Source organism: Rana temporaria, chromosome 12 (genome assembly GCF_905171775.1).
Source record: "Rana temporaria chromosome 12, aRanTem1.1, whole genome shotgun sequence".
Classification (NCBI taxonomy): domain Eukaryota; kingdom Metazoa; phylum Chordata; class Amphibia; order Anura; family Ranidae; genus Rana; species Rana temporaria.
In genome coordinates this window covers 136,437,671-136,465,232 of record NC_053500.1, presented here as the reverse complement: position 1 = coordinate 136,465,232, position 27,562 = coordinate 136,437,671, and the positions used below count along the sequence as shown (strand labels likewise).

The 27,562-nt window shown below is 42.5% G+C and overlaps 1 protein-coding gene and 1 long non-coding RNA gene across 2 annotated transcripts in view; one reads left to right on the top strand and one right to left on the bottom strand.

Moving 5' to 3' along the window:
• The window catches only part of LOC120918957 (myosin-1B-like), a 43,879-nt gene extending 23,892 nt beyond the window's left edge, over window positions 1-19,987 (bottom strand). The window contains exons 1-22 of the mRNA XM_040330875.1: window positions 19,966-19,987; window positions 18,714-18,769; window positions 15,585-15,798; window positions 15,347-15,490; window positions 14,526-14,682; window positions 13,762-13,789; window positions 12,922-13,036; window positions 12,742-12,834; window positions 12,551-12,614; window positions 10,779-10,877; window positions 9,385-9,488; window positions 7,552-7,690; window positions 6,173-6,291; window positions 5,938-6,087; window positions 4,767-4,937; window positions 4,357-4,666; window positions 3,094-3,161; window positions 2,895-2,982; window positions 2,034-2,151; window positions 1,817-1,940; window positions 1,594-1,730; window positions 76-331 (exon numbers count right to left, since the gene is read on the bottom strand). Coding sequence (XP_040186809.1) covers window positions 76-331; window positions 1,594-1,730; window positions 1,817-1,940; window positions 2,034-2,151; window positions 2,895-2,982; window positions 3,094-3,161; window positions 4,357-4,666; window positions 4,767-4,937; window positions 5,938-6,087; window positions 6,173-6,291; window positions 7,552-7,690; window positions 9,385-9,488; window positions 10,779-10,877; window positions 12,551-12,614; window positions 12,742-12,834; window positions 12,922-13,036; window positions 13,762-13,789; window positions 14,526-14,682; window positions 15,347-15,490; window positions 15,585-15,785 — 2,685 coding nt within the window. The 5' untranslated portion in view covers window positions 15,786-15,798; window positions 18,714-18,769; window positions 19,966-19,987. The remainder of the gene's footprint in view (window positions 1-75; window positions 332-1,593; window positions 1,731-1,816; window positions 1,941-2,033; window positions 2,152-2,894; window positions 2,983-3,093; window positions 3,162-4,356; window positions 4,667-4,766; window positions 4,938-5,937; window positions 6,088-6,172; window positions 6,292-7,551; window positions 7,691-9,384; window positions 9,489-10,778; window positions 10,878-12,550; window positions 12,615-12,741; window positions 12,835-12,921; window positions 13,037-13,761; window positions 13,790-14,525; window positions 14,683-15,346; window positions 15,491-15,584; window positions 15,799-18,713; window positions 18,770-19,965) is intronic.
• Window positions 5,442-24,742, top strand: LOC120918958. The gene is made up of 3 exons (XR_005744489.1): window positions 5,442-5,500; window positions 6,477-6,478; window positions 24,730-24,742. It is a non-coding gene; the product is annotated as an uncharacterized LOC120918958 (long non-coding RNA).
• Window positions 24,743-27,562: the final 2,820 nt, after the last annotated feature.

Sequence of the window (27,562 nt, the reverse complement as noted above, 5' to 3'; positions counted from 1 at the left end):
TCGTAGATTGTGTATCGTGCAAGTTTTTTGGGGTGTTTCCTCCGATGTGCTAATTACAAATGGTTAAACACTTACAGATGAAACTTGGAGCTGCAGGTCATTCTTCTCTTGCATGATGGCTACCATCTTCTCCTCAAGCTCCTTCCTCTTGGCCTCTGACTTGGCCAGAGCCTCCTTTGTCTTCGCAAACTCTTCCTTCATGTTGGCCATTTCCTTCTCAGATTCAGCGCTCTTTAAGAGAGGCTTGATCTTGAAGTAGAGCTTCATCCATGGCCAATGCTTGACATTCATGAAGGAGCGGACATTGTACTGGATGCAGAAGACGGACTCTCTGGAAGAAAGATGCAACCATCATCAGGGCCGTCTTAATAGCATCATGGGCCCCTGGGCAAAGTAATGCTCAGGGGCCCCTACAATGGAGACAGTGCAGGTAAACAGAAATCAAGTAGGTAGGAGGTAGGGGATATCTAGGGTGTAGATGGGTTAGAGTGCTGGGGGGATATCTGAGGTGTAGAGGGGTCAAAGTGCTGGGGGGATATCTAGGGTATAGAGGGGTCAGAGTGCTGGGGGGATATCTTGGGTGTAGAGGGGTCAGAGTGCTGGGGGGATAGCTGGGATGTAGAGGGGTCAGAGTGCAGGGGGGATACCTGGGGTGTAGAGGGATCAGAATGCTGAGGGGATATCTGGGGAGTAGATGGGTCAGAGTGCTGGGGGATATCTGGGATGTAGAGGGGTCAGAGTGCTGCGGGATATCTGGGGTGTAGAGGGGTCAGAGTGCTGGGGGGATATCTAGGGTATAGAGGGCTCAGAGTGCTGGGGGGATATCTTGGGTGTAGAGGGGTCAGAGTGCTGGGGGGATATCTGGGGTGTAGAGGGGTCAGAGTGTTGGGGAGATATCTGGGGTGTAGAGGGGTCAGAGTGCTGGGGGGATATCTGGGGTGTAGAGGGGTCAGAGTGCTGGGGGGATATCTGGGATGTAGAGGGGTCAGAGTGCTGGGAGGATATCTGAGGTGTAGAGGGGTCAGAGTGCTGGGGGGATATCTAGGGTATAGAGGGGTCAGAGTGCTGGGGGGGATAGCTGGGATGTAGAGGGGTCAGAGTGCTGGGGGGATACCTGGGGTGTAGAGGGGTCAGAGTGTTGGGGAGGTATCTGGGGTGTAGAGGGGTCAGAGTGTTGGGGGGATATCTGGGGTGTAGAGGGGTCAGAGTGCTGGAGGGATATCTGGGGTGTAGAGGGATCAGAGTGCTGGGGGGGGATAGCTGGGATGTAGAGGTGTCAGAGTGTTGGGGGGATATCTGGGGTGTAGAGGGGTCAGAGTGCTGGGGGGGTAGCTGGGATGTAGAGGGGTCAGAGTTCTGGGGGGATATCTGGGGTGTAGAGGGGTCAGAGTGCTGGGGGGGTAGCTGGGATGTAGAGGGGTCAGAGTTCTGGGGGGATATCTGGGATGTAGAGGGACAGCTGGGCTCAAGGACCAGCTGCTTTGGGGTCCCTGGGCAGTGCCCAGGTGTGCCCTCTCATTAAGACAGCCCTGACCATAATTTGAATGAACATTTTTCAAAATAGTTTTATAACAAATTTTGAAATTAAAATACCTCCTCTGCATCATTTTTTGGAACTCAACTCTCATGAGATATCCTCTGCACCTGGCCTGAGTACGAGTAATCAGTTGTGCCAACTTATCATCTCGCATCTCCTCAAGAGTACCCAGCAGACCAGCTTTGAAGAACACCTAGAAATCATAGAATCTAATATAAAACTTGTGCATCGTTTTTGTGGAGTTAAACATTTGTAAATCACAGTCATACGAAAGTGTACCTTGGTGTGCCCAAATTTGTATTGGGTTTGGTCAACATCAATAGAGCCAAGAAGCTTCTCGGAGGCCTTCTTGCTGTCGATAAACTGACCTTCTGGGATGGCACTTGCGTTCAGGATTTTGTAACTGTATTATTGAATAAGTAAACAAATTTAAATATGTTTATTGTGTTTTTTGTCGTATACCGTCACATAACGTATCCGAGCAATTGACCCATACCGTTGTTTAAAGTCAGCGTAGACAATTCTGCTGGGGAAACCTTTCCTGCAAATTCTGATGCCCTCCAGCACGCCATTACACCTGAGCTGATGCATGACCAAGTGATGTTCCATAGAACCTAAACATGAAAATGTTTAATGGTGAAACTGAATCTATGATATTTTTATATTTCTCAAGATTAAATTTGTAATTTTTATTTTTACAAAGTTTACTTAAAAAAAAAAAAAAGTTTCAAAGTAAAAAATAAACTCTCATAATTAACCACTTGCCATCCGGCCGCCGACTATTTATGGCCACAAGGTGGCTCTAATATAGCGGGAGGCGGTCAATATATGGCCTCTGGGCCACCCGCGAGTGCGCTCCCGCCGCGTCACCCAGGAGCCGATGCGCGTGCCTGGCGGCCGCGATGTCCGCCATGCCCCTGCGATCGGCAGTCACAGAGCCAGGGACGTGGGAGAGGAGACCAATGGTGTGTCCCTTGTACATAGGGACATCCATCGGTCACCTCCCCCAGTCAGTCCCCTCCCCCCACAGTAAGAATCACCTATAAGGGAACATATTTAACCCCTTGATCGCCCCCTAGTGTTAACCCCTTCCCTGCCAGTCACATTTATACAGTAGTCAGTGCATAGTTATAGCACTGTTCGCTGTATAAATGTGAATGGTCCCAAAAATGTGTCAAAAGTGTCCGATGTGTCCGTCGTAATATCGCAGTCCTGACAAAAATCGCAGATCGCCGCCATTACTAGTAATAAAAAAAAAAATTATAAAAAAAAGTAATAATTCTATCCCCTATTTTGTAGGCGTTATAACGTTTGCGCAAACCAATCACTATACGCTTATTGCTTCGGGAGAACTAACCTGGGGTCTTGGTTTCATTGGGGATCAAGCAACGCACAAAGTGAGGGTGAGTGCTCCTCAAGTTTGACATCAGTTTGTTCAGATTCTCCTGTAGCCAGAAAAAAAAAATGATATAATAAATATATATATATATATATATATACAAAAATGTACAGCAGAAATGAGAAAACGTGTGTATCCAATATAAAATGTCACAAACCCTAAAGAGAGCAGACACAGTCTGGAAAGATGAACCCTTCTTCTTCGCACCCTTCTTTGTGGCAGCTTCTGCAATGTTACATAGTTACGTAGTTAGTCAGGTTAAAAAAAGACACAAGTCCATCTAGTTCAACCATAAAAAAATAAATACTGTAAATAAAATAAAAAATATTTTACAATCCCATATACCCAATTCTATTCCCACAGTGGATCCAGAGGAAGGCGAAAAACCCCGGCAGAGCATGATCCAATCTGCTACAGCGGGGGGAAAAATTCCTTCCTGATCCCCCGAGAGGCAATCGTTATTTCCCCGTTTCAACTTTACCCAGGGCTGGACTGGGACAAAAATTTGGCCCTGGACTTCATCCAGACCGGCCCACTTTAATTCAATAAAATGCTTAACTTTACATTTATCAACATTAAACCTCATCTGCCACTTAGTCGCCCAATTAGACATCCTATAAGGACGTTATTTTATGTGTAGTAGGATTAGTGTTGTAGGTGATAAGGGTGTGGGGCTCAGCTCTTAATTTTGAGAATATTTTCTTCACACATGGGCCTTTCATCCCATAATACTAAAGCAAACCGCAAACTATGGGCCAGATTCAGGTACAGCGGCGTATCTTTTGGCCGGCGTAGCGCATCTCATATGCACTACACCGACGTAAAACAGGGAGCCCAGAACAGTATTCTCAAAGGAGTTGCGCCGTACGTTGCGCCGGCGTAGTGTAAATAAGCCGGTGTAAGCCAGCCTAATTCAAAGTAGGCAGGTAGTGGGCGTGCTTCATTTAAATTAACCGTGACCCCATGTAAATGAGCAGCCGATCGAATCGGCGTATCTAGCTCATTTACATACTCTACGCGTAAATCTACGGAAGCGCCCCTTGCGGCCAGCGTAAATATGCACCCAAGATACGCCGGTGTACGGCAACTTACGTAGGTCAGTTGAAGCCATATTTCAGGCGTATCTAGGTTCCTGAATACAGGGCATCGATACGATGGCGCATCTTTGAACTTACCCCGCGTATCAATAGATACGTCGGCGTAAGTCGTCTGTGAATCTGGCCCTATGTGTGAATGTCTGTAGGCAGGCTGTGATGGGAACATTGGAGGGTAGGTTCTTTTGAGTGCAAGAGAGGCTGAATAGATGCATGTCTTTTACGAAGTATAAAAAAAAAATATCTAAATCACTTACTATACTGGAGGTGTAGTAAGCAAATGTTTTAGGCATCAACAAAAGAAAGAACATTACAGAATGTATTACCTGCATCTGAAACAGCATAGGCATTATAGAGGAAGGCCAAGAGTTTTACTGGTGACTTCTGGTAGAGTCCAATGACACTCTCATTCAACGGGTCCTTGTTCTTTTCCAGCCAGCCAGTGATATTGTAATCCACAGTTCCGGCATAGTGGACCAATGAGAAGTGAGCCTCAGCTTTGCCTTTGGCTGGTTTGGGTTTCTGGAAGTTGTTGGACTTGCCCAGATGTTGGTCGTACAGCTTGTTCTTGAAGGAAACGTCTGTTGCCTTGGGGAACATGCACTCCTCTTCCAGGATGGAGAAGATGCCCATTGGCTAATCACAGAAAAGCAAAAACATTTTGGTGTATTGATAGGCTCTCAGTTTCTGCTTGTAAAACGTGTTAAAATTGGGTGATAAAATGTAGCAAGCATACCTTCTCAATAAGCTCAATGCAGGCGGCCAAGTCCATGCCGAAGTCAATGAATTCCCACTCGATGCCTTCCTTCTTGTACTCCTCTTGTTCCAGCACAAACATGTGGTGGTTAAAAAACTGTTGCAGTTTCTCATTGGTGAAATTAATACAAAGCTGCTCCAAGCTGTTGTACTGTACAAAAAAGAAAAACATTTTTTTTTTTACTAAATGTTCCTAAGTAAAACAATGGCAGGACCAGAAAAGAGGAAACCCCTAAGGTGGGACTTTAAGAGCACTACCAGTGCTCTTAACCACTTAAGACCAGGACCACTATGCAGGTTAAAGCGGGAGTTCACCCGAAAAACAATTTTTAACATTAGATCGAGGCTCATTTTGTAAAGGGGAATCGGGTGTTTTTTTTTTTAATCGAAGCAGTACTTACCGTTTTAGAGAGCGATCTTCTCCGCCGCTTCCGGGTATGATCTTCGGGACTGGGCATTCCTATTTGATTGACAGGCTTCCGACAGGCTTCCGACGGTCGCATACATCGCGTCACGAGTAGCCGAAAGAAGCCGAACGTTGGCATACCTCCCAACATTTAAAAAGTGCGGGACAGTTTTTGAGCGGGGGGGGGAATCGGAGTTGTTGAGCGGGGGGGGTCGGGGTTGTTGAGCGGGGGTCGGGGGGGGCGAAAGTGGATGCCTCTCACCTTTGCACAGAATGTCTCCTCCCTCAGCAGTCATCGACGCGCCGCAGTACATTCAGCACCGCCCGCCTCCTCCAATAGTACGGCTGTCGTTCAGCTCCGCCCGCCTCCTCCTATCGCACAGCTGCCATTCAGCTCTGCCCGCCTCCTCCTATAGGCTGCCATTCAGCTCTACCCGCCTCCTCCAGCAGTACTGCCCATTCAGCTCCGCCCGCCTCCTCCTACAGTACTGAGCAAAGGGGGGGGAGCTCGGATCCTCTCAGTGCGGGAAATTTAACCCTTTTGCGGGACTGCGGGAATATGCAGTCAGTGCGGGAGAATCCGTGCTTGTTGGGTGGTATGCTTAAGTGGTTAAAGTCCCACCCTAGGGGTTTCCTCCATTCTGGTACTTTTCTTGGGATGTGGCACACCTATATTAGTTTTATTTATCAGATCCCCCTTTTCTAACAATGGCAAGACATTCATGTATTAAGTCATGAAACTCACATCAAAGATCTCAAAGCCGGCAATATCCAAGACGCCAATAAAGTGCTGCCTTGGCTGCTTGGTGTCCAGCTGCTGGTTGATACGGAGGACCATCCAAAAGAACATCTTCTCATAGACGGACTTGCCCAGGGCACCGACATTGTTGTATACCTTGAAAAAAAAAAAGTTGCAAGTTTATATGCTTTAAACTGTGTCCTATGAATAACATTTTTTTTTTAGAAAAAGGTATATATACCTGCTGGACAGTTTGACCTTTGGTGACAAATTCGTTCCCAACTTTGACCCTGGGGTAGCACAGAGCCTTCAGAAGATCAGCTGAATTCAGGCCCATCAGGTAGGAAGCCTTGTCAGCCACTGTGAAACAGCAATTACGTAAATGTCTGTACTTTTGGCTTTTAGAGCAGAAGAATCTATAGCCTCGTATACACGATCAGACTTTTCCGTGGATTTTGGTCCGAAGGGCGTTGTCTGTGAACTTGGTATGCATACACACGGCAGGACTTTTTCAGCCAACAAATACGAACGTAGTGACGTAACAGACGTACTATGTGGTTTCTCTGCTCTTTACCGCCACCCTTTGGGTAACTTCTGCTATTGTTGTCTGATCTTTAGCATTGGTTCTGAGCATGCGTGTTTGTACTTTGGAATTTAGTCCGATGGACTTGTGCACACGCGATCGGATTAGCCGACGTTGGGCATTTGTTGCCGGAAAGTTTGTCTGTTCTCACAGTGAGCATTTGTCCGATGGAGTGTACACACTGTCAGATTGTCCGATCAAACAGGTCCGTTGGACATTTGTTGTCAAATAGCCAGATTCAGAAAGACTGGCTTAACTTTGTGCAGGCGTAGTGTATCGCATTTACGCTACGCCGCTGTAAGTCAGAGACGCAAGTGCTGTGTTCACAAAGCACTTGCGTCCTAAGTTACGGCGGCGTAGCGTATATGGGCCGGCGTAAGCGCGCCTAATTCAAATTGTGTTGAGGTGGACGTGTTTTATGTAAATAAACCATGACCCCACGAAAATGACGTTTTGAACGAACGGCGCATGCGCCGTCCGTGGACGTATCCCAGTGCGCATGCTCCAAATTACGCCGCAAGGACTTATTGGTTTCGACGTGAACGTAAATTACGTCCAGCCCCATTCACGGACGACTTACGCAAACAACGTAAAAATTTCAAAATTCGATGCGGGAACGACGTCCATACTTAACATTGGCTAGGCCAGCTATTTGTCGGACTAACTTTACGCCTGAAAACGCCTTACGTAAACGGCGTAACTTTACTGCGACGGGCAAGCGTACGTTCGTGAATAGGCGTATCTCGCTGATTTACGCATTCTAGGCGTAAATCAGCGTTCACGCCCCTAGCGGCCGGCCTAAATAGAAAGCTAAGATACGACGGCGCAAGCCGTCGTATCTTAGCTAGATTTAAGTGTATCTCATTTTGAGAATACACTTAAAGATACGACGGCGCAGATTCAGAGTTACAACGGCGTATCTACTGATACGCCGGCGTAAAGCTCTCTGAATCTGGCCAACAAAGTCCGATCGTGTGTATGGGCCTCATGATAACAGGAAGAAGAATAACAAGTAATCAGGGCCAAATCTGCCTCACCTTCTGTGCCGTCGGGCTCAGCCTGCTCCTCTCTTTGCTTCTGCTTGAACTTCATGTTACCGTAGTGCATCACAGCGCCGGTCATTTTGTAAATTCCGATCTTCTCCTCTGGGTTGAAGCCCAGGATGTCAATGGCACTCTGTTAAACAAAAAGTCATCAGATTTAACGTCTCCCTGTACCACACTGTAACACATTAATATATGTATTATATGCACTGCATTAGGTAAATTGATATGTTATAATAAGGGCATCTTTCTCAGAGAATAGGTAAGGGTACTACCCTGACCTACCTCTGAGCACCTTTTAGAGAATACAGAGCCAAGTATAGTTTGCGGTGTTAAGTAATTTGTATGGATTTGGTTAATGATAATAGACTCCCGACCCCAGCATCATAAGATCACCCAGCAACAACAGGTCCTTCCCAGCAAGAGACCCTCCCACAGGGACAAAATGCACCCCCAGCAACAATAGATCTGCCACAGTAATAACAGACCCCTGCTGGCAACAATTGATTTGCCAGCCGCCAGAATCAATAGACCCTCCCCCTCAACAGTGGATCTCCTCCAACAGCATCCTCTCCAGAGCAACAAAAGATCCCTCACAAGCAGTGGCAGCTGGTGCCCCAAAAAAATCTGGGGGGGTCGCAAACAAACTGAAAAAAAAAAACAACAAGCGCAGCCACTGTGCCCATCAAACGCAGCCACTGTACCCATAAATTGCTGCCAATGTGCCATCAAACGCAGCTACTGTGCCCATCGATTGCCGCCACTGTGCCCATCAATTGCTACTACTGTGAGCAACAAAATTGCTGCCAGTGTGCCCATCAATTGCTGCCAGTGTTCCCCATCAATTGCTGCCAGTGTGCCCCATCAATTACTGCCAGTGTGCCCCATCAATTGCCACCAGTGTGCCCCATCAATTGCCACCAGTGTGCCCATCAATTGCTGCCGGTGTGCCCCATCAATTGCTGCCAGTGTGCCCATCAATTGCTGCCAGTGTTCCCCATCAATTGCTGCCAGTGTGCCCCATCAATTACTGCCAGTGTGCCCCATCAATTGCCGCCAGTGTGCCCATCAATTGCCGCCAGTGTGCCCATCAATTGCCACTACTGTGCCCCATCAAATGCTGCCAGTGTGCCCCCCGCCCGGCGCTTACCTGTCTCGGCGCTGTCCTCCACGCTCCGAGTCCTCCGTGTCTTCTCTTGTCCTCTTCCTGTCTCTGCTATGATTGGGCGGCTGATAGGCATCCAATCACAGTGCCTGTCGCTTCAGCCAATCAGGTGACAGAGTAACCAGACCCGAACACCTGGTTGGCTGAGAGGCGGTTCAGTGTTAGGTAAGTGATTCCCTAACACAACACTGTGTAAACAGTGAACGCACAGCATTGCGCCCGCTGTTTACCAATTTGGAAGCCTATTAGAGCCATGGCTCTAATCAGGACACCTATTAGAGCCCACGGCTCTAATCAGGCGCTTCCAAAAACACCCCTGCCGCTGTAATTCAGATGCCTGGTGCCCGACAAGGGGCTGGACACCTAAATAGATGGTGATATTGGTGATAGAGCAGTGCAGGAGAGAGGGGGCGGCGCTCCTGCGCCCTCTATGGACGCCCCGCCACTGCTCACCAGCAACAGTAGATCCACCCAGCAACAAGAACCCCCCAGCTACAATAGATTCCCAGCAGTCAGCATCAATAGACTCTCCAGCACACTCCAGCCCCCTTTGTCGGGACATACATTCTGTGCTGGAGGTGCTGGAACTGTGTTCCCCCGCGTTCCCGCTGAAAAAAAGCGATGGTTAAAAGTATAATGTTCCAGAGAGTGAGTCCACTTACATCGGTGGCCATTAATTCTTCTTGGTCATCTATGCTGGCCACGGTGATCTCACCTTGGCTGACAAAGTGGAAGTCATAGGGGTTGGTGGTAATCAGAAGCATGTCTAGAAGAAGGAAGGGAAGCATGTTGCAGACATTACAGTCATTTTAACTAATAACCAGCCTTGAGAAAGCACGGTTTCTTTCTTTCTTTTCATGTCCATCTTAAGGTTTCAACGTTTATATCCCAGATCACAAGTCACCAGTTCAGTGACAATTTTCTATTCCTTGGCAACTGTTCCTGCTGCTTATTTGTATATATCCTCCATATACCTTACATCTCCATCTCTTTCTTACATGTAAAAACTATTAATTAACAATATTTTTACTACTAGAACCAAACACCCCCCCCCCCCCACCCATTCGAGATCTGATCTGTCACTTTAAGCGTTTTCATAAGACCAGTCCTTCCAAAATGCACATTCCACTTTGGGTTGTATTACACATTTTCTTGGAGCTGGTGGATATTTGTGTTATGGAAAAAAGTAGCAGCAGGAGTGAGACTTCATAGTAGAACATAGTAGAACCAAGGGATCAATCCTCCCCCCCCCCCCACAGGAGCCCCAGGTGATCTAAGTTTTTAGATAAGCCCCCCACCCGCAGACCCCAACAACCAACTGCCAGGGTTGTCGGGAAGAGGCCCTTGTCCTCATCAACATGGGGACAAGTTGCTTTGCCCCAAAGCACCTACACCCCATGTTGAGAGCAAGCGGCCTGGTATGGTTCAGGAGGGGGGCGCTCGCTCGTCCCCATCCCCTTTCCTGACCTGCTGGGCTGTGTGCTCGGATAAGGGTCTGGTATGGATTTTGGGGGGACCCCAATGCCATTTTTTTGGCATGGGGGTTCCCCTCATAATTCATATCAGACTAAAGAGCCTGGTATGCTCTTGGAGAGGAACCCATGCCATTTTTTGTTTTTTTATTTGGCATGGAGTTCCTTTAAGATCCTCAGAGCACAAATCACATGCCAAAGTCCGGTCAGTTAAGACGGCGATCCGACTTTGATCCGACTTTAGTGATATTCAATGGGCAGACCAAAGTAGTGCAGGGGACATTTTCAAAGCCGGACCGACTTGTGTCGGACCAGTTAAGACGGCTCCCATAGGGAAACATTGATTTTCACACATCATGCCACATGAGCTCCCAATGTCGGAGCGTTTGTCGTAACCGGTGTGAAACCCGGCCTTAGGGACCTTAGCTTGTAAGCTCCATGAGGGCAGGGACTGATGTGAATGTACAATATACTGTATATGTAAAGCACTGCATAAACATTGTCTGCGCTATATACAGTAAGTACCTGTACTAATGTTTTTACACAAAGAGATTAATAAAAACATCTTCTTTGGCATCACTTACCAATCAGTTCTGGCCTCTTGTTGGACATGATCTGGTAGAAGATGTGGTAGCTCCTCTCAGCAGACAACTGGAATGTTACTCTTGATTTTTCCAGAAGATCTAGGATAAGCGATAATTTATAACAAAAATGCTGGCGGCATTTTTAAATTTTTGAGGCAGTCAATCAGACATATTAAAGTAACAATGGTAGAGAATTAACCGCTTAAGGACCGCCGCACACAGATTTACGTAGACAGAATGGCACAGGCAGGCAAATGGAAGTACAGGTACATCCATTTTAATTTGCAGCTGTGTGGTCGGCAGCTCCGTGACCGTGCCCGCGGGACCCGAGGACTCGATGTCCGCCGGTGTTCCGCAATCGTGTCACGGAGCTGAAGAACGGGGAGATGTCAGTGTAAACACAACATCTCCCCGTTCTTCCTAGTGACATGTCACTGATCGGACGCTCCCTCTCATCAGGAGCAGCGATCAGTGATGTGTCACTCGTAGCCACGCCCCCTAACAGTTAGAATCACTTCCTAGGACACACTTAACCCCTTCAGCGCCCCCTACAGGTAAACCCCTTCACTGCCAGTGTCATTTTTACAATAATCAGTGCATTTTTATAGCACTGATCGCTGTAAAAATGATAATGGGGTCAAAAGCATCCGATGTGTCTGCCATAATGTTGCAGTCACGATAAAAATCACTGATCGCCGCCATTCTTAGTAAAAAAAAAAATAATAATAAAAATGCCATAAAACTATCCCCTATTTTGTAGACGTTATAACTTTTGCACAAACCAATCAATAAACGCTTATTACCAAAAATATGTATAAGAATACGTATCGGCCTAAACTGAGCAAAAAAAATTGTGGTAAATTGGGATATTTATTATAGCAAAAAGTAAAAAATATTGTGTTTTTTTTTTTCAAATTTGTCGCTCGTTTTTTGTTTATAGCGCAAAAAAAAATAAAAAAATATACCACCAAAAGAAAGCTCTATTTGTGGGGGAAAAAAATGTATTTGGGGAAAAAAAACATTTAATTCAGCAGCTACAAATAATATAGCTGCTGACTTTTAATATATGGACACCTATCTGTCCAGGGAGCCCGCGATGTTGGCACCCCAGCCGATTTTCGAAGCGGCTGTTGGGTGCTGCTACCGTGCCCATCTCCACTAACCGGGAAACCGGCAGTTAAGCCTTTCAGCTTCATGGCTGGTTCTTTACTGCGAATGTGTGAAGCACAATGCGTTTCCCAATTGACCCAGCAGCAGAGGAAGGAAGGGGCGAACTTTCGAGGGACGTAACCAAGTTCCCGTTCCCTCCTCTCCCCTGAAAGGTGCCAAATGTGGCACCGGAGGGGGGGAGGAAGCAAATAAGCGAAGGTTCCACTTTTGGGTGGAACTATGCTTTAAAACCAACCCAGCCATCGGCTGTGGTTAGCACTATGTGTATTTTCTAGGAGGAGAACCTAGTGAATGACCATGTGGACATCACTGTAGGTTGGGCACAACCATATGGACAGGGGCATCAAAGCTGAGGTCAGTGAGTATACTAGACTTTGTACAGAGAGGTGATGTATATTACGACTTTGCACAGAGAGGTGATATATATTACGACTTTGCACAGAGAGGTGAAATACAACTTAATCTAGCATAGAAATACCCTGCACCAGCCATAATTAGGATGTATAGGGGGGCGCTATGCTTTGATAGAAACAAGCCTGTGTGGCACCATAAGGGCAGAAGGGAAGTTCTGCATTAGTTCTCCTATAAGAATTGTTACTTACATGTTTCAATATCAGCAGAAGACAGCTTTCCTGTGGTGCCGAAGTGGATTCTGATGAATTTACCCTGTACATCAAACAAGAGGCGTTAGCGATAACGTTTTTGTACATGCATTTTAAAATAGGACAGACAAGGACACAGACGTCAGGATACCGCAACCCAAACCCCAGTCAAGTTATTTAGTCCAACTTACAAAACGGGAGGAGTTGTCATTCCTGACCGTCTTGGCATTGCCAAAGGCCTCCAGAAGAGGGTTGGCCTGGATGATTTGATCCTCCAGATTTCCCTAGAATTGGTGGAGTGAAACATACAGGTGTAAGTAAGGATTTCTTCCTGCTGTTGGGTTCACCGTGACCTTCCACTGGTGACTTACATGTATCTTTCCCTGTGCCTCCTCTTTGGCCTTCTTGTCTCCGATAGCTGCAATTGTGGCAAAGTACTGGATGACACGTTTCGTGTTGACAGTCTTCCCGGCACCAGATTCTCCACTGGGGGACACAAGATGTAATAATCACTGAACCTTAATCTTTAAGAGGACCTGTCAGATGTGAGATTTCTTTAGGAATGGACCCGTCATTAAATGAGGATGCTCTACGGTATATTGGCTGAGGATGTCCTATGGTATATGGGCTGAGGACGTGCTACAGTATATGGGCTAAGAATGTCCTACAGTATCTGGGCTGAGGATGTCCTAAGGTTTTTAGGCTGAGGATGTCCTATGTTATATGGGCTAAAGATGTCCTACGGTATATGGGCTGAGGATGTACCATGGTATATGGGCTGAGGATGCATAACGGTATATGGGCTGAGGATGTCCTATGGTATAGAGGCTGAGGATGCACTACAGTATATGGGCTGAGGATGTCCTATGGTATATGGGCTGAGGACATGCTACAGTATAAGGGCTAAGAATGTCCTACGATATATGGGCTGAGGATATCCTACGGTATATAGGCTGAGGATGTCCTATGTTATATGGACTGAGAACATGCTACGTTATATGTGCTAACGATGTCTTAAGGTATATGGGCCGAGGATGCACCATGGTATATGGGCTGAATATGTCCTATGGTATATGGGCTGAGGATGCACTACAGTATTTGGGCTGAGGATTTCTCCCCCCCCCCCCCCCCTTCACTCCCATTTGTAATAATGACGCAATAACCATGTAATGCAGATGTCATTAGTGGTGCAGACAAGAAAGGGAACTCACGTGATCAGGATGGACTGGTTATCACGATCTGTGAGGGGAAGAATATACTTAGTATTAGTCTCCAGTATAAAATAAATAATAATAATCCTCTACAGCTTTGTTTATCCTTCTATCTCTAAGAGGCACCGTACGGCACTGGAGAGGAATGCAGCTCAGCCAAGGCCTAAAAACGAATGGGGCTCCCACATTTGTTTATGCTTGCTAACTTCTATGTCACAGGTGTCAAACACAAGGCACAGGGGCCGAATCTGGCCCTCCAGACCATTTCATGTGGCCCTTGCACCTCTCCTGCAGGAGAGCTCCAGCCCTCCTCTGGTCCTCCTCCGGACCCCTACTTTCTGCTTTCAAGCAATGCATCCAGCTTCTTCCCAGCAGCAGCATAAAAGAAGGGGGGTACACTGTGATGTAAGGGAGAGTGGGGGACTCAACTTCTGATGGTAGGATGGCTCTTGACATCTAATGTAAGAGGAGGTGAAGCGCTGCGCTGGACAACTAATCTTACAGATGCAACCGGCCCTTTTGAGGACAATCATAATGCTGATGCGGCCCACCATAAAATTGAGTTTGACACCTCTGTTATATGTGATTTTTAGCCATATTTTTAGGGTGTAGCAAGGTTCGAATGAAACCATCAAATGTCTGATTATATAAAGACTTTGCTGAAAAGCCCACAAGAATGCAACTCATTGACAGAACTGGATGTTGACAGAAGCAGACAGAAGAAAACTTTTTGTGTCGATCAGTCAATATTTGATGTGACTCACCAGTCAACATGAACTGATAGGCGTTATCAGAGATGGAGAAGATGTGGGGTGGAGCCTCTTGACGCTTCTTCCCTCTGTATCCAGCAACCACTTCGGGGTTGTACACAGGCAGCCACTTGTAGGGGTTGACGGTGACACAGAAGAGACCGGAGTAGGTCTGTGTGACAAACGACAGGTGGAGGCAATGTGTTAGACGTGGTTAGCAAAGGATAATAAAGATTCTTTACAGTGTTATGTGTGACATAAAAAGTTGCAACAACTGCCATTTTTTTCTCTATGGTATCTGCTAAAAAACAAAAAACAAACGTGTATAATATTTGTTGGTTCTGAGTAATTTTCTAGCAAAAAAAATATGTTTTTTTTACTTGTAGGTGCGAAGTGTCAGGCCTCGTACACACCACTGAGGAACTCAACGGGCGAAACACATAGTTTTGCTCGTCGAGTTCCTTGTTAGGCTGTCGAGGAACTCGGCGAGCCAATTTTCTCCATTCCCGTCGAGCAAAAAGAGAACATGCTCTCTTTTTGGCTCGACGAGTTCCTCGACAGTTTTCTCGTCAAAAAATGTACACACGACCGGTTTCCTCGGCAAAAAAAAAAAAAACAGCAAGTTTCTTGCTGGTTTTTGCCGAGAAACTCGGTCGTGTGTACGAGGCCTCAGAATCAGCTAGAGCTGAAAGTAGGTAAAATCAGATATCTTTTTTTCAACACTACATATTGTAACACATGTCTGCTGGCCACCAGAGCCGCCATATCTCTTTTTGGCCCAGTATATAGTCTTTTCGTGTAGTTTGAGATTTTGTTTTGAGAGTTTTGAGACTTACGTAGATCATCCAGGCTGAATAACGCTCTTTGAGGTTATACAGCACACCGGCCTCGTTGAGGTGAGTCATCATGGCCATGTCTTCAATCTTGTCGTACTTTGGAGGGTTCATGGGGAAAACTTCATCTTCCTTTACTGTTACAGTCTACAGAAAAGTATTTAGATATTAAACACCGATGAGTGTAGTTATTATAAACACGTATTATAATGGAGATGAGATTTTGCTTTCTCCGACTTACGGTATTGTCTTGTTTCTTTACAGTGACTTTTGCCCCGTCTCTGGACTGGATAACACCTTTCACGTACATCTCCTTTGGGTCGATTACAAAGTAGGAGGTTTTGGCATCAAAGGGCCGATTTTGGGCCTCAATCCTCTCCTTTTCAGATTTTCGGAGGAAAGGGGCTGCGACCCCAAATGTGGCCATCTCTCCATCACCCATGGCTGTTGGTTTTCTATGGAAAAATTTATCAATATCAGCATTTTCTGAAATGTTGGTATTATTTAAAATTTTCAGTGTCACTATACTAAGAAGAGAATTCCAGCTGGTATCAAATTGCATTTAAACAGTCTACAATGTGTCAAAACTACCATGTCTGTAAGGTGTGGAACAATTATACAGCAGTGGCCTCTTTGTTATTATCTGCCGCCTTGTCTACCTTCCTCTGGTTGGCAGCCTAAGATCTGCGAAAGCAACAAAAATAAGACATGTCCCTGCAATACTGATTTCTTGCTATATGAGAGATAATATTGTGATCGGTATATTGGTTCTGCTCATAATTTGTCTGCTCCTAACCTCTGTCTGTGTTTCTGCTAGAAAGAATAACCCTCTCTATTTGTCTTGGGGGGTCACCATTGTCACTGGGGCAAAAGACGATAGAGAACTCACAATTTTACAGTTGTCATCGGAATAACGAGGAATCATCCAATGGGAACAACTAATCTGGGTCTGGGCCCATCTGTCTTACTTTTACTTTGGAGAGATTTCCTTTTACTTCCTCTCATGTCTATAGGACAGGAAATTAAAGGAAATCCCCATAATGGGCTACAGAGGGATAAAAAAAAGGGGTTCTACCCAGGCCCGGATTTACTCCCTTTGCCGCCCCAAGGCCAGGTCCTTCAATGCCGCCCCCACCTGCGCAGTACAGGGTGGGACATTATCCGCCGGGGGACTTTTTCGGCAGGACACTGGGAAGCAGGGGGGATACTGCTGCCAAAAATTACATTGAGTACTGGGGGGGGATGTTGCTGCCAAAAATTACATTGATCATTGGCGGGGGGGGGGGGGGTGCTGCTGCTGAAAATTACATTGAAAACCATCTCACCTCCTCTTCCCTCTGTTTTCTTTCCTCTCACCATCCGTGACATGACAGGGGGGAAATGAAAGTGTCCTCTCCTGTCAGCTGCAGTGCCGCCCCTGCACCCACTGCCGCCCCAAGGCCAGGCCCTTCATACCAACACTACTAAAAGCATTTTGTCTTTAGATATACTATAAATATACTGTATGTTTCAGCTACATCTGATAAATAGACTATGCATTAATCATACACACATTAATATTTATTATATGCCTTGATATATAAAAACAAATTATCTTTAATTTGGTATGTTTAATGCAGATGTGAAAATCTAGACAAGTGGTAGAACATGTAATATAGTCCACGTCTTACCACAGCAGGGTTCCAGTATTTAACATGGGAAGAATCATGTATTATAGTCTACATCCTACCACAACAGGGTACCAGGGTTTAACAAGGGATGAGTCAAGTAATATAGTCCACATCCTCCCACGATGGAATGCCAAGGTTTACCATGAGATGGATCAAGCAATATAATCCATGTCATTCCATGGTGGGGTGCCAGGGGTTAACATGGGATGGTTAATGTAATATAGTCAATGTCTTCCCATTGCCGGGTGCCAGGTTTTAACATGGGACGGATCATATAATATAGTCCATGTCCTCCCAGAGCGGGGTGCCATGGTTTAACGTGGGATGGATCATGTAGTATAGTCCACATCCTCCCACGGAATGGCGCCACAGTTTAACAAGGAAGGGAACGTGTAATATAGTAAACGTACTCCAATGGAGAGTTGCAAGGGTTTAACTTGGGATGGAACATGCAATAAAGGCCACATGCTCCCAAGGTGGGCAGCCAGGGTGATATAATATAGTTCATGTTTTCCAACAGTGGGGTGCCAGGGTTTAACAAGGCATGGAACGTGTAAAATTGTCCATATCCTCCCATGGCAGGGTGCCGGGGTTTATCATGGGATGGTTAATGTAATATAGTCTATATCCTCCCACAGTGGGGTTCCAGGATTTAACATGGGATGGAACAAGTAATATAGTCCACATCCTCCAACAATGGGATGCTAGGGCTTAACATGAGATGGATCAAGCAATATAGTCCATGTCATCCCATTGCAGGGTGCCAGGTTTTAACCTGGCACCCTGTTCATGTCCTCCCAGAGTGGGGTGCCATGGTTTAACATGGGACGGATCATGTAATATAGTCCACATCCTCCCAGGAACCGGTGCCAGGGTTTAACAAGGAAGGGAACATGTAATATAGTCCACGTATCCCTACGGTGAGTTGCAAGGGTTTAACTTGGGATGGAACATGTAATGTAGGCCACATCCTCCCTAGGTGGGTGATTCCGGTTTAACAGTGGGGTGCCAGGATTTAACAAGGCATGGAAAATGTTATATAGTCCATGTCCTCCCACGGTGGGGTGCCAGGTTTTAACATGGGAAGGATCATGTAATATAGTCCATGTCCTGCCACGATGGGGTGCCAGGTTTTACCATGGGAAGGATCATGTAATATAGTCCATGTCCTGCCACGATGGGGTGCCAGGTTTTACCATGGGAAGGATCATGTAATATAGTCCATGTCCTACCAGAGCTGGGTGCCAGGTCTTAACTTTAGATGGAACATGCAATGTAGGCCACATCCTTCCAAGGTGAGTCGTCTGGGTTAAAAAGGCATGGAACGTATAATATAGTTCATGTCCTCCAAAGGTGGGGTGCCAAGGTTCTACAAGGCATTGAACATGTAATATAGTACATGTCCTCCCACAGTGGGGTGCAGGGTTTAACATGGGATGGAAGTGTAATATAGTCCACGTCCTCCCATGGTAGGATGCCAGGCTTAGCTGGGAGTTTACAGATAAGATAGATAGGTTATTTTACAACAAAGTTCCAACAAGAAGTAAAATGGAATGTTAGAAAACAAAAATATCTCTTTATAAATAAAGTACAATGATAGAAAACTACTTGGCTTGGTAGTTTAAACCTAAACCTAAATGTTACATAGAAACCCTCTAAACCTAAATGTTACATAGATAAGGACTGTGATGACTTCTCACCTCTAATTTGCCTTTAAGATGTAAAAAAAAATGATGACTCTGGAAGGGAAATGAAGCTGTGAAGAAGAAAGACAGTGTATTAAATACAGGATATAAATGGTAGAACATGATACAAAGGAATAACATATGGACAGATATCATTATTATAGGTAAAAGTTGGGCATATGATAGTATGGCCTCCTATCCTGAGCACAGAAAAGTTTCTTAAAAAAACTGTCAGCCAGTGCAATTATAATCTTCTCATACGCCATCCAAAAAACTAAAAAAAAATTGTGATTAAAAGCAAAATTCTGCAGATAATGTTAAATTGCAAATAAAGATGCAAATAAAGGGTCTTAATCCAACCAATAATGATGCATAAATGGATCAGGTGGATTTTCTTGATTATTCCTGCTCCAAAATGGGTTATATATTGACAGTAATAAAGGTCCTTACAGGAGGACTCCCCCCCATTGACCCATTGCCCCCCCCCCCCATTGACTCCCCCTTGTCCGTGCCAGACAGATGAGTCATTATTGAGCGAAACAGACAACTGGTGATTTTCTACACTGTCAAGGTCTGCACCAATCGTATCCTCCGTGCAGAATCCCTATTGGCTCTCATTGATAAAAAAAAAAAGAGGCCTGTTTGTGGTTGGGAATCTAAAAGTTTCCAATTTATGTAGCAAGTTGAATCTTCAAATAAAAAAGTGTTTTATTACTTTCTAAGCTGAAATCTTATAGTCAAATATGAAACCATTAAATCTCAATTATTTGGCGGCCGATTGTAATCTCTTAAAAGACAAAAAAGTAAAAAAAAAAGAAAGTCTGTCAGGAAGGGGCCCCAGGCTCTATCATAATCCGGGATGGAGGTTGGTGGACTGGGTAGCATTGGCAAAAAAAAATAAAAAATTTAATTTTTGTAGTCAAATATGAAATCATTACATCTCAATTATTTGGCCAATTGTAATTTCTTTAAAAAAAAGAAAAAGTAAAATAAAAAAGAAAGTCTGGCAGGAAGGGGCCACCGGCTCTATCATAATCCGGGATGGAGGTTGGTGGACTGGGTAGCATTGGCAAAAAAAATAAAAAAAATTTAATTTTTGTAGTCAAATATGAAATAATTACATCTCAATTATTTGGCCAATTGTAATTTCTTTAAAAAAATAAATAAAAATGTGGAGCCTGGCAGGAAGGGGCCCCAGGCCCTGTCATAATCCGGGATGGAGGTCGGTGGTCTGGGTAGCACGGCGGCCCCCCTGGCACGTTCTTACCTCTAGATGCAGAGCAGTGAAGGATGAGCCCCCTGGCATCTCAACTACTTTTATATACACGCAGTTGCTGCCCCAGCACATTCACTCTCTATATTTGGTGAATCAAATTTTGGCCCCAGCTGTAAAAATGTGTCAAGGATGTGATCTGCCGCCCATGGGGGCACGGCGGGATATTATTGGCTGCTTGTGTACACACCGCCATATGGACAAATCATTAACGCTATGAGATCTGATGGCTGGTTATTATTACTGTGGGAGACCGAGATGTAACTGGAGCTTCTTCAGACTGGAGAGCAGAGAGATGAGGACTTCACAATTTACACTCCAACGGTAACCAAAATCATTACCCGACAGATACAGAAACAGACTTAAGTGAGTGCTAATTACCACAGGGATAGATAAAAAGACAGATTGATGGCAAGATAGGTAGGTAGATAGATAGATAGATAGATAGATAGATAGATAGATAGATAGATAGATAGATAGATAGATAGATAGATAGATAGATAGATAGATAGATAGATAGATACTAAAAAGATAGATTAGATAGATAGATAGATAGATAGATAGATAGATAGATAGATAGATAGATAGATAGATAGATAGAAATATAATAGATAGATAGATAGATAGATAGATAGATAGATAGATAGATAATATATAGATAGATATGAGATGGGTAGATATGAGATGGATAGATAGATAGATAGATAGATAGATAGATAGATAGATAGATAGATAGATAGATAGATAGATAGATAGATAGATAGATACTAAAAATATAGATTAGATAGATAGATAGATAGATAGATAGATAGATAGATAGATAGATAGATAGATAGATAGATAGATAGATAGATAGATAGATAGATACTAAAAATATAGATAGATAGATAGATAGATAGATACTAAAAATATAGATTAGATAGATAGATAGATAGATAGATAGATAGATAGATAGATAGAGAGATAGATAATAGAATAGCAGATAGATAGATAGATAGATAGATAGATAGATAGATAGATACTAAAAATATAGATTAGATAGATAGATAGATATGAGATAGATAGATAATAAATAGATTGATTAGATAGATAATAAATAGATAGATAGATAATAAATACTGTATTTATTGGCGTATAACACTCACTTTTTTACCCTGAAAATAGAGGGTAAACTGTGCCTGCGTGTTATACGCAGGGGGCTGTGGAAAGTTTTTTTCCTGAAACTTCCATCTTAAAGTTAGGGTGCGTGTTATAGGCCGATAAATACAGTAGATATATTAGATAGATAGATAAATAGATGGATAGATAGATAGATAGATAGATAGATAGATAGATAGATAGATAGATAGATAGATAGATAGATAGATAGATAGATAGATAGATTAGAGATCGATAGACTGAAAGTGATAGAGATTCATAGAAGATAGATAGATAAAAAAAAGATCTATAGATATGAGACAGACAGATAGATGAAAGAAATATCAATTGATAACCGATAAGAGATAGAGTAATAGAAAATAAATAGATCAATAGATAGAAGATAAGAGAGAGATTATTGGAAGAGAGAGAAATCAATAAATAAAATACATAAAAGATAAATAAAAGAGAGATCGTTAGATAATAGATAGAAAGAGAGGTAGATAGATAAAAGAGAGATCAATAGACTGATATATAGATATATATATTATATATATAGATAGATAGATTAAAAAATTGATCCGTAGATTGATAGATAGATAGATAGATAGATAGATAGATAGATAGATAGATAGATAGATAGATAGATAGATAGATAGTTTTAGTAAATCTCTGTGGAAGTTTATCTTAAGGCTTACAGCATCATCATTAATAATTCATTTATATCGGTATATTTTCAAAGAACCAATCCACCTAGAATTGACTTCAGTGTATTTTGATAGGGATGCTGGCGGCATGGGCATCTGCTCCATAGGGCAAGGGGGGTCAATTCCCCCCCCCCCCCCCCCCTGGAAGTCAGAGTGGACTGCACTTTTCAGGCTCAACATGGATGCATTCCACACACACACACACATCTTATAAAAAATTAATATTTTTAATAATGTGGAATACTTTCTATGTAGAACCTGAAAAGTCCTGGTATATTCCTGACATTGCCATAAGTATAAAGAGACATACAGAATACAGCCCACCTCCAGGAAAGGGAAAAGTCCACCCTTGCACTGCTGGGGAAATTACCACTTGTACTTCTATGATTCCATGTTGCAGCCAGCCGCGCTGCTCTCCTCCTCAACCCAAAGCCTCAGCATCATTGCATACCATACAGGAACATTAACCCCGTGTGGTACAATGAGGATGACGGAGTGCCACCACAGCCTGTCACAACTTTCACAGAAGCTGCAGGGGACCAGTCACAGAGATTGAGGGGATCAGGAAAAGTTCGGTACACAGAAAGTATATTTGTTCCAATTTACTATGTTTATTATGCCTCAGAGAAAGGAACTGGAGAATTCACACTCAGTCCCTTTCTTTTTTTCGAAAGTGAGCTATCAGGGGTCTGTTTAGTCCCCTGATATTTCACCAAAGCCCCCCAACAAGACTGTTAAAAAATGTATTGCTGCTGCCAAAGCGCCCCCCCCCCCCCTGAAAAAATTTAAGCGGACGCCCATGGCTGGCGGGCAGAGTCTAATCCCTGCCTCAGAGTCTCATTCCTTCTGCTGCATTCCTTATAATGGACTCAGCAGGTGTGCAGAGCCGGGAACTCTCTCAGGGGGTTTAGCCCTCCTTTACCCACCAAACACATTTCAGTTCTCGGTGGAAGTCCCAGCAGTTCTGTGTTGTATGAAATGTAAGTTATTTTTACTTTGATCTTCTCATTTTGAAGGCCCGATGTCTTCATAACAGAGAGGAAAAATCAACACTTCATTTCTATTCCCATTTCATGTCACAAGCGCTTCAATTTCCTTTATTATGTGACAGGTTGCACTGATCATAGGTGTGCGCACAGGGTGTGTCAGGTGTGCCTAGGCACACCCTAATCACCCTGTGCTGCGCAGATTCCCCCTGCTGCCTGTCTGCAGAGAAAGGGATGGGGTAATCTCTGTCCTCAGTCCCTTTCTCTGTCTCAGAAGTAAGCCATCAGGGGTCTTTTTAGCCCCCTGATATTTCACCAAAGCCCCCCAATGGGGCTCCTAAACAATTGTAAAAAAGAAAATAGTAAAAAATTATGAAAATAAAAAAAAAATTGTAAAAAAAATTAAATAATACAAATAAACTACTGACATCATCTACTGCTGTACTGACACTGTCCATTGCCCTACTGCTATTTATACAAACACACATGCATGTTTGAGCTTTGCGGTGCACACGCCTATGGCACTGATATATGTTTGTCTGCTTATATTAATATAGTCATTGTTATTTTATGGGGCATTGCCTTCAGAAGTATTGGATACATATAGATGGATAGATAGATAGATAGATAGATAGATAGATAGATAGATAGATAGATAGATAGATAGATAGATAGATAGAAGAGAGATCTGTAGATAATAGATATAAAGAAAGGTAGATAGATCAAGAGAGATCAATAGACTGATATAGAGATAGATAGATAGATAGATAGATAGATAGATAGATAGATAGATAGATAGATAGATAGATAGATAGGAGGGAGATCAAAAGATAAGAGTGGGAGCTCCATAGATAGATAGATAAGAGAGTGATCAATAGATAGATGAGAGAGATCTATAGATAATAAACATATAGATATAAGAGAAATCAATAGATTAAGATAGATAGATAGATAGATAGATAGATAGATAGATAGATAGATAGATAGATAGATAGATAGAAATAGAGAGAAAGATAGATAGATAGATAGATAGATAGATAGATAGATAGATAGATAGATAGATAGATAGATAGATAGATAGATAGATAGATTCAACGATTTTGTTATTTTACGGGGGCACTGCCTTCAGAAGTATTGGATACATACATATAGATAGATAGAAACAAAGATAGATAGATAGATAGAGAGAGAGAGAGAGAGAGAGAGAGAGAGAGATAGAGATAGATTAATAGAGATAGATAGAGAGATAGATAGATAGATAGATAGATAGATAGAAACAAAGATAGATAGATAGAGATAGATTAATAGAGAGAGAGATAGATAGATAGATAGATAGATAGATAGATAGATAGATAGATAGATAGATAGATAGAGATAGATTCAACAGTTTTGTTATTTTACGGGGGCACTGCCTTCAGAAGTATTGGATACATACATATAGATAGATAGAAAGAAAGAAAGAAAAAAAGATAGATAGATAGATAGATAGATAGATAGATAGATAGATAGATAGATAGATAGAAAGAGAGAGATAGATAGATAGATAGATAGATAGATAGATAGATAGATAGATAGATAGATTCAACAGTTTTGTTATTTTACAGGGGCACTGCCTTTAGAATTATTGGATACATACATATAGATAGAAAGAGAGAGAGATAGATAGATAGATAGATAGATAGATAGATAGATAGATAGATAGATAGATAGATAGATAGATAGATAATATAATATATGATAGATGATATGATAGATAGATAAGTAGATAGATAGACAGACCGATGATTGATAGATAGATAGATTAATAGACATATAAATAGACAGACAATAATTGTAAGCGGCTCAGTCTCTTCTTTTATATGACGGATTACATTGATTTGTTTTCTTCTACTGACTTTAATGTATGAAATGATTTGGTTCTGTTGCAGGGTTCCTCCTCCGGAAGTATCTCAGGGAATTATCTGTCAGGGTGCGGATATTATTATCATACTATAAAGTGTGTGCAGAACAGAAGAGGAGTCCTGGCAGGAGACAGGTACACTTTATTGGAGGAACCCGGCGGTCACAATCCATATCAATACCACAATCAGGGAAAGTCTCAGTGGTGGAATGTCATCTCCTAGTATTGTCACCCTGAAAAATTCAGCAGAACCCCAACTGTATCTATATCCCTCAGCCCCTTCCCCACCCCCATTTCAGTCCTGCTAGGTTCTGGGGGCATTGATCCATTATCAGCTCTATAAGTCTATAAGCAAAGGCGTGCGCAAGGGGCGTGCCTGGGCACACCCTTATCCTGTGGAAGGCAACCTGTCAATTGTGAGCTCCCTGACGACCGAGGGCAGGTGACCGCTATCCTTCATTGCCAACCCCCAGAACCTGGGCAGGGGTTGCAACGGGGGGGGGGGGGGGGATTTAGTGGAACCAATCTGTATTTTCCTCCTGCTGCAGCTGAAAGTAGGCTTCTCCTCCTCTCCCCCTCGCTGACATTCAGCTGCCAGAGGAAGAAAATACAGGGGATCGATACCAATATATGACACCTCTCCTGTCCCTCTTTCTGCTGCCTGGGTCCCCCATTGTTTTAGGATGGAGAGCGGGGAAGAGGCCAGAGGTGCAAACCCTAATGCACACCTATGTCTATAAGAGGGGGGTGGGGGGGGGCTCACACTTCTAGTATATCTACATTGCATTACAGAGAATGCAGCTGATGGAATGAGACTCCCTTTGCTGCATCAGAAGGATCTGTATTATCATCTTTGTATTCACACTCTTTACATCATAGTCTCTGTTTAATGTAGAGCCCAACAAAATGCCTGAAACTTTATTCTCAATCTTAATTTTCTCTGTCTCATTAATAGATTTATTGTAATTGGCCGCAGATTTATATGTGTCTTTTTAACCAATCGCTGAGCAGAGAACAGGCAGTGCCCTCCCCTCATATAGCGAGAGAGAGAGAGAGAGAGAGAGAGAGAGTGAGAGAGTGAGAGAGAGAGATACAGTGCATTAATATATGTATATATATATATTTTTTTTTTTAGGTTAAACTTTATAAATGCTTTATATGTGTTTATAAAAGTTTTAAATTAAATTGTATAACAATTCTCTTTTCTCCTGAATGGATTTATTTATTTATTGTAATTAATTTATTTTATTTTTTTATTATTATTATTATTATTATTATTATTATTATTATTATTATTTATTATTATTATTTATTATTCTTTATTTATTTATTTTTTCGGTTCTCCTGAATGGATTTATTTATTTATTGTAATACTTTTATTTATTATTATTATTATTATTATTATTATTATTATTATTATTATTAATTATTATTATTTATCATTCTTGTTTTATTAATTTTTTTCTGTTCTCCTGAATGGATTTATTTATTTATTGTAATACATTTTTTTTATTTATTTATTATTATTATTATTATTATTATTATTATTATTATTTATTATTATTATTTATTATTATTTTTATTTTTCTATTTTTCTGAATGGATTTTTTTTATTTATTGTAATACATTTTTTTTATTTATTATTATTATTTTTATTATTATTATTATTATTATTATTTTTTTTTTTTTTTTCTGTTCTCCTGAATGGATTTATTTATTGTAATTGACCACACATTTATTATTAGCTATTAATTTAGAAGGATGACTAACCAATTGCTAAGCAGAGGACAGGCAGCGCCCTCCCTTTCCCTCGCCAGTGGCAGCTCATTCCTCACATACCTTCATATATTATTGTTATATAACAATATTAAAAATAATAATAATAAAAAAAAAAAATATATATATATATATATATATATATATATATATATATATATATATATATATATATACTTTTTTAAATGCTTTATTGTGTTTATACAAGATTTTTATATTTTTTTAAAATAAATGTGTGAAAAAAAAATCTCCTTTCGTCTCTTCCATTTATTTGTGTGCAAGTTTTGGGCGGTGGTGTGGACTCTTATTCATAGTACATGTGTCCTGGGCATTGAATTCACCCCTATGAAATCATCGTATATGGGCAAACACCAATGGATTTTTGGCATTGGTGGAATCTGAACAGTGGTACAGTTACTAATAAAAAAGATGATCATTGACAATTACCATTTGAGAACTGCTGATTATCTATTTGAAGCTACAGAAGGTTGACCTGTGTTCTGTATTATACCTTATGTCAGGTATGTCAATGTAAAATGCATATGCTCATAGGTGTGTGTAGGCAGGGGGTGCGCCGGAGGTGCCTGGGCGCACCCTAATCACTCCGTGCACATTAGCATTATCACTTTGTTTTCCAGCAGGGAGATGGGAAAGGTCTCCCACTGACGTCAGAGAAATTTTCCCTAGTGGGGTTTTTAGGCAGCTCAAAATGATGAATTAGAATGCAATGTGTAAAAAAAATAGTAGGCACATACAAAATAGAAGGGGGGGGGATGGGGAGTATCGTTAAGATATGAGTTGCGGTATTACAAAAGCATTTACAATTCCATAACTTTTTACAGTGCGCAACAGGTAAATATACAGCTTGGTAATTGTAAACATAGCATATATAAATATGTGCTAACGCGTTTCGACCCTAAAGGTCTTCTTCAGAGGTTTTTGTTGTGACTGAAAAGAAATTTACAAAGAATTATTTATTAATGTTACGTATTTATTTCGACTGCCCCCCAAGCACCCTGGCCCCGTCTATATATGGGCACTTGTAGAAAAAAGGGGGGGGGGAGAGAAGAATAAATATAAAATAC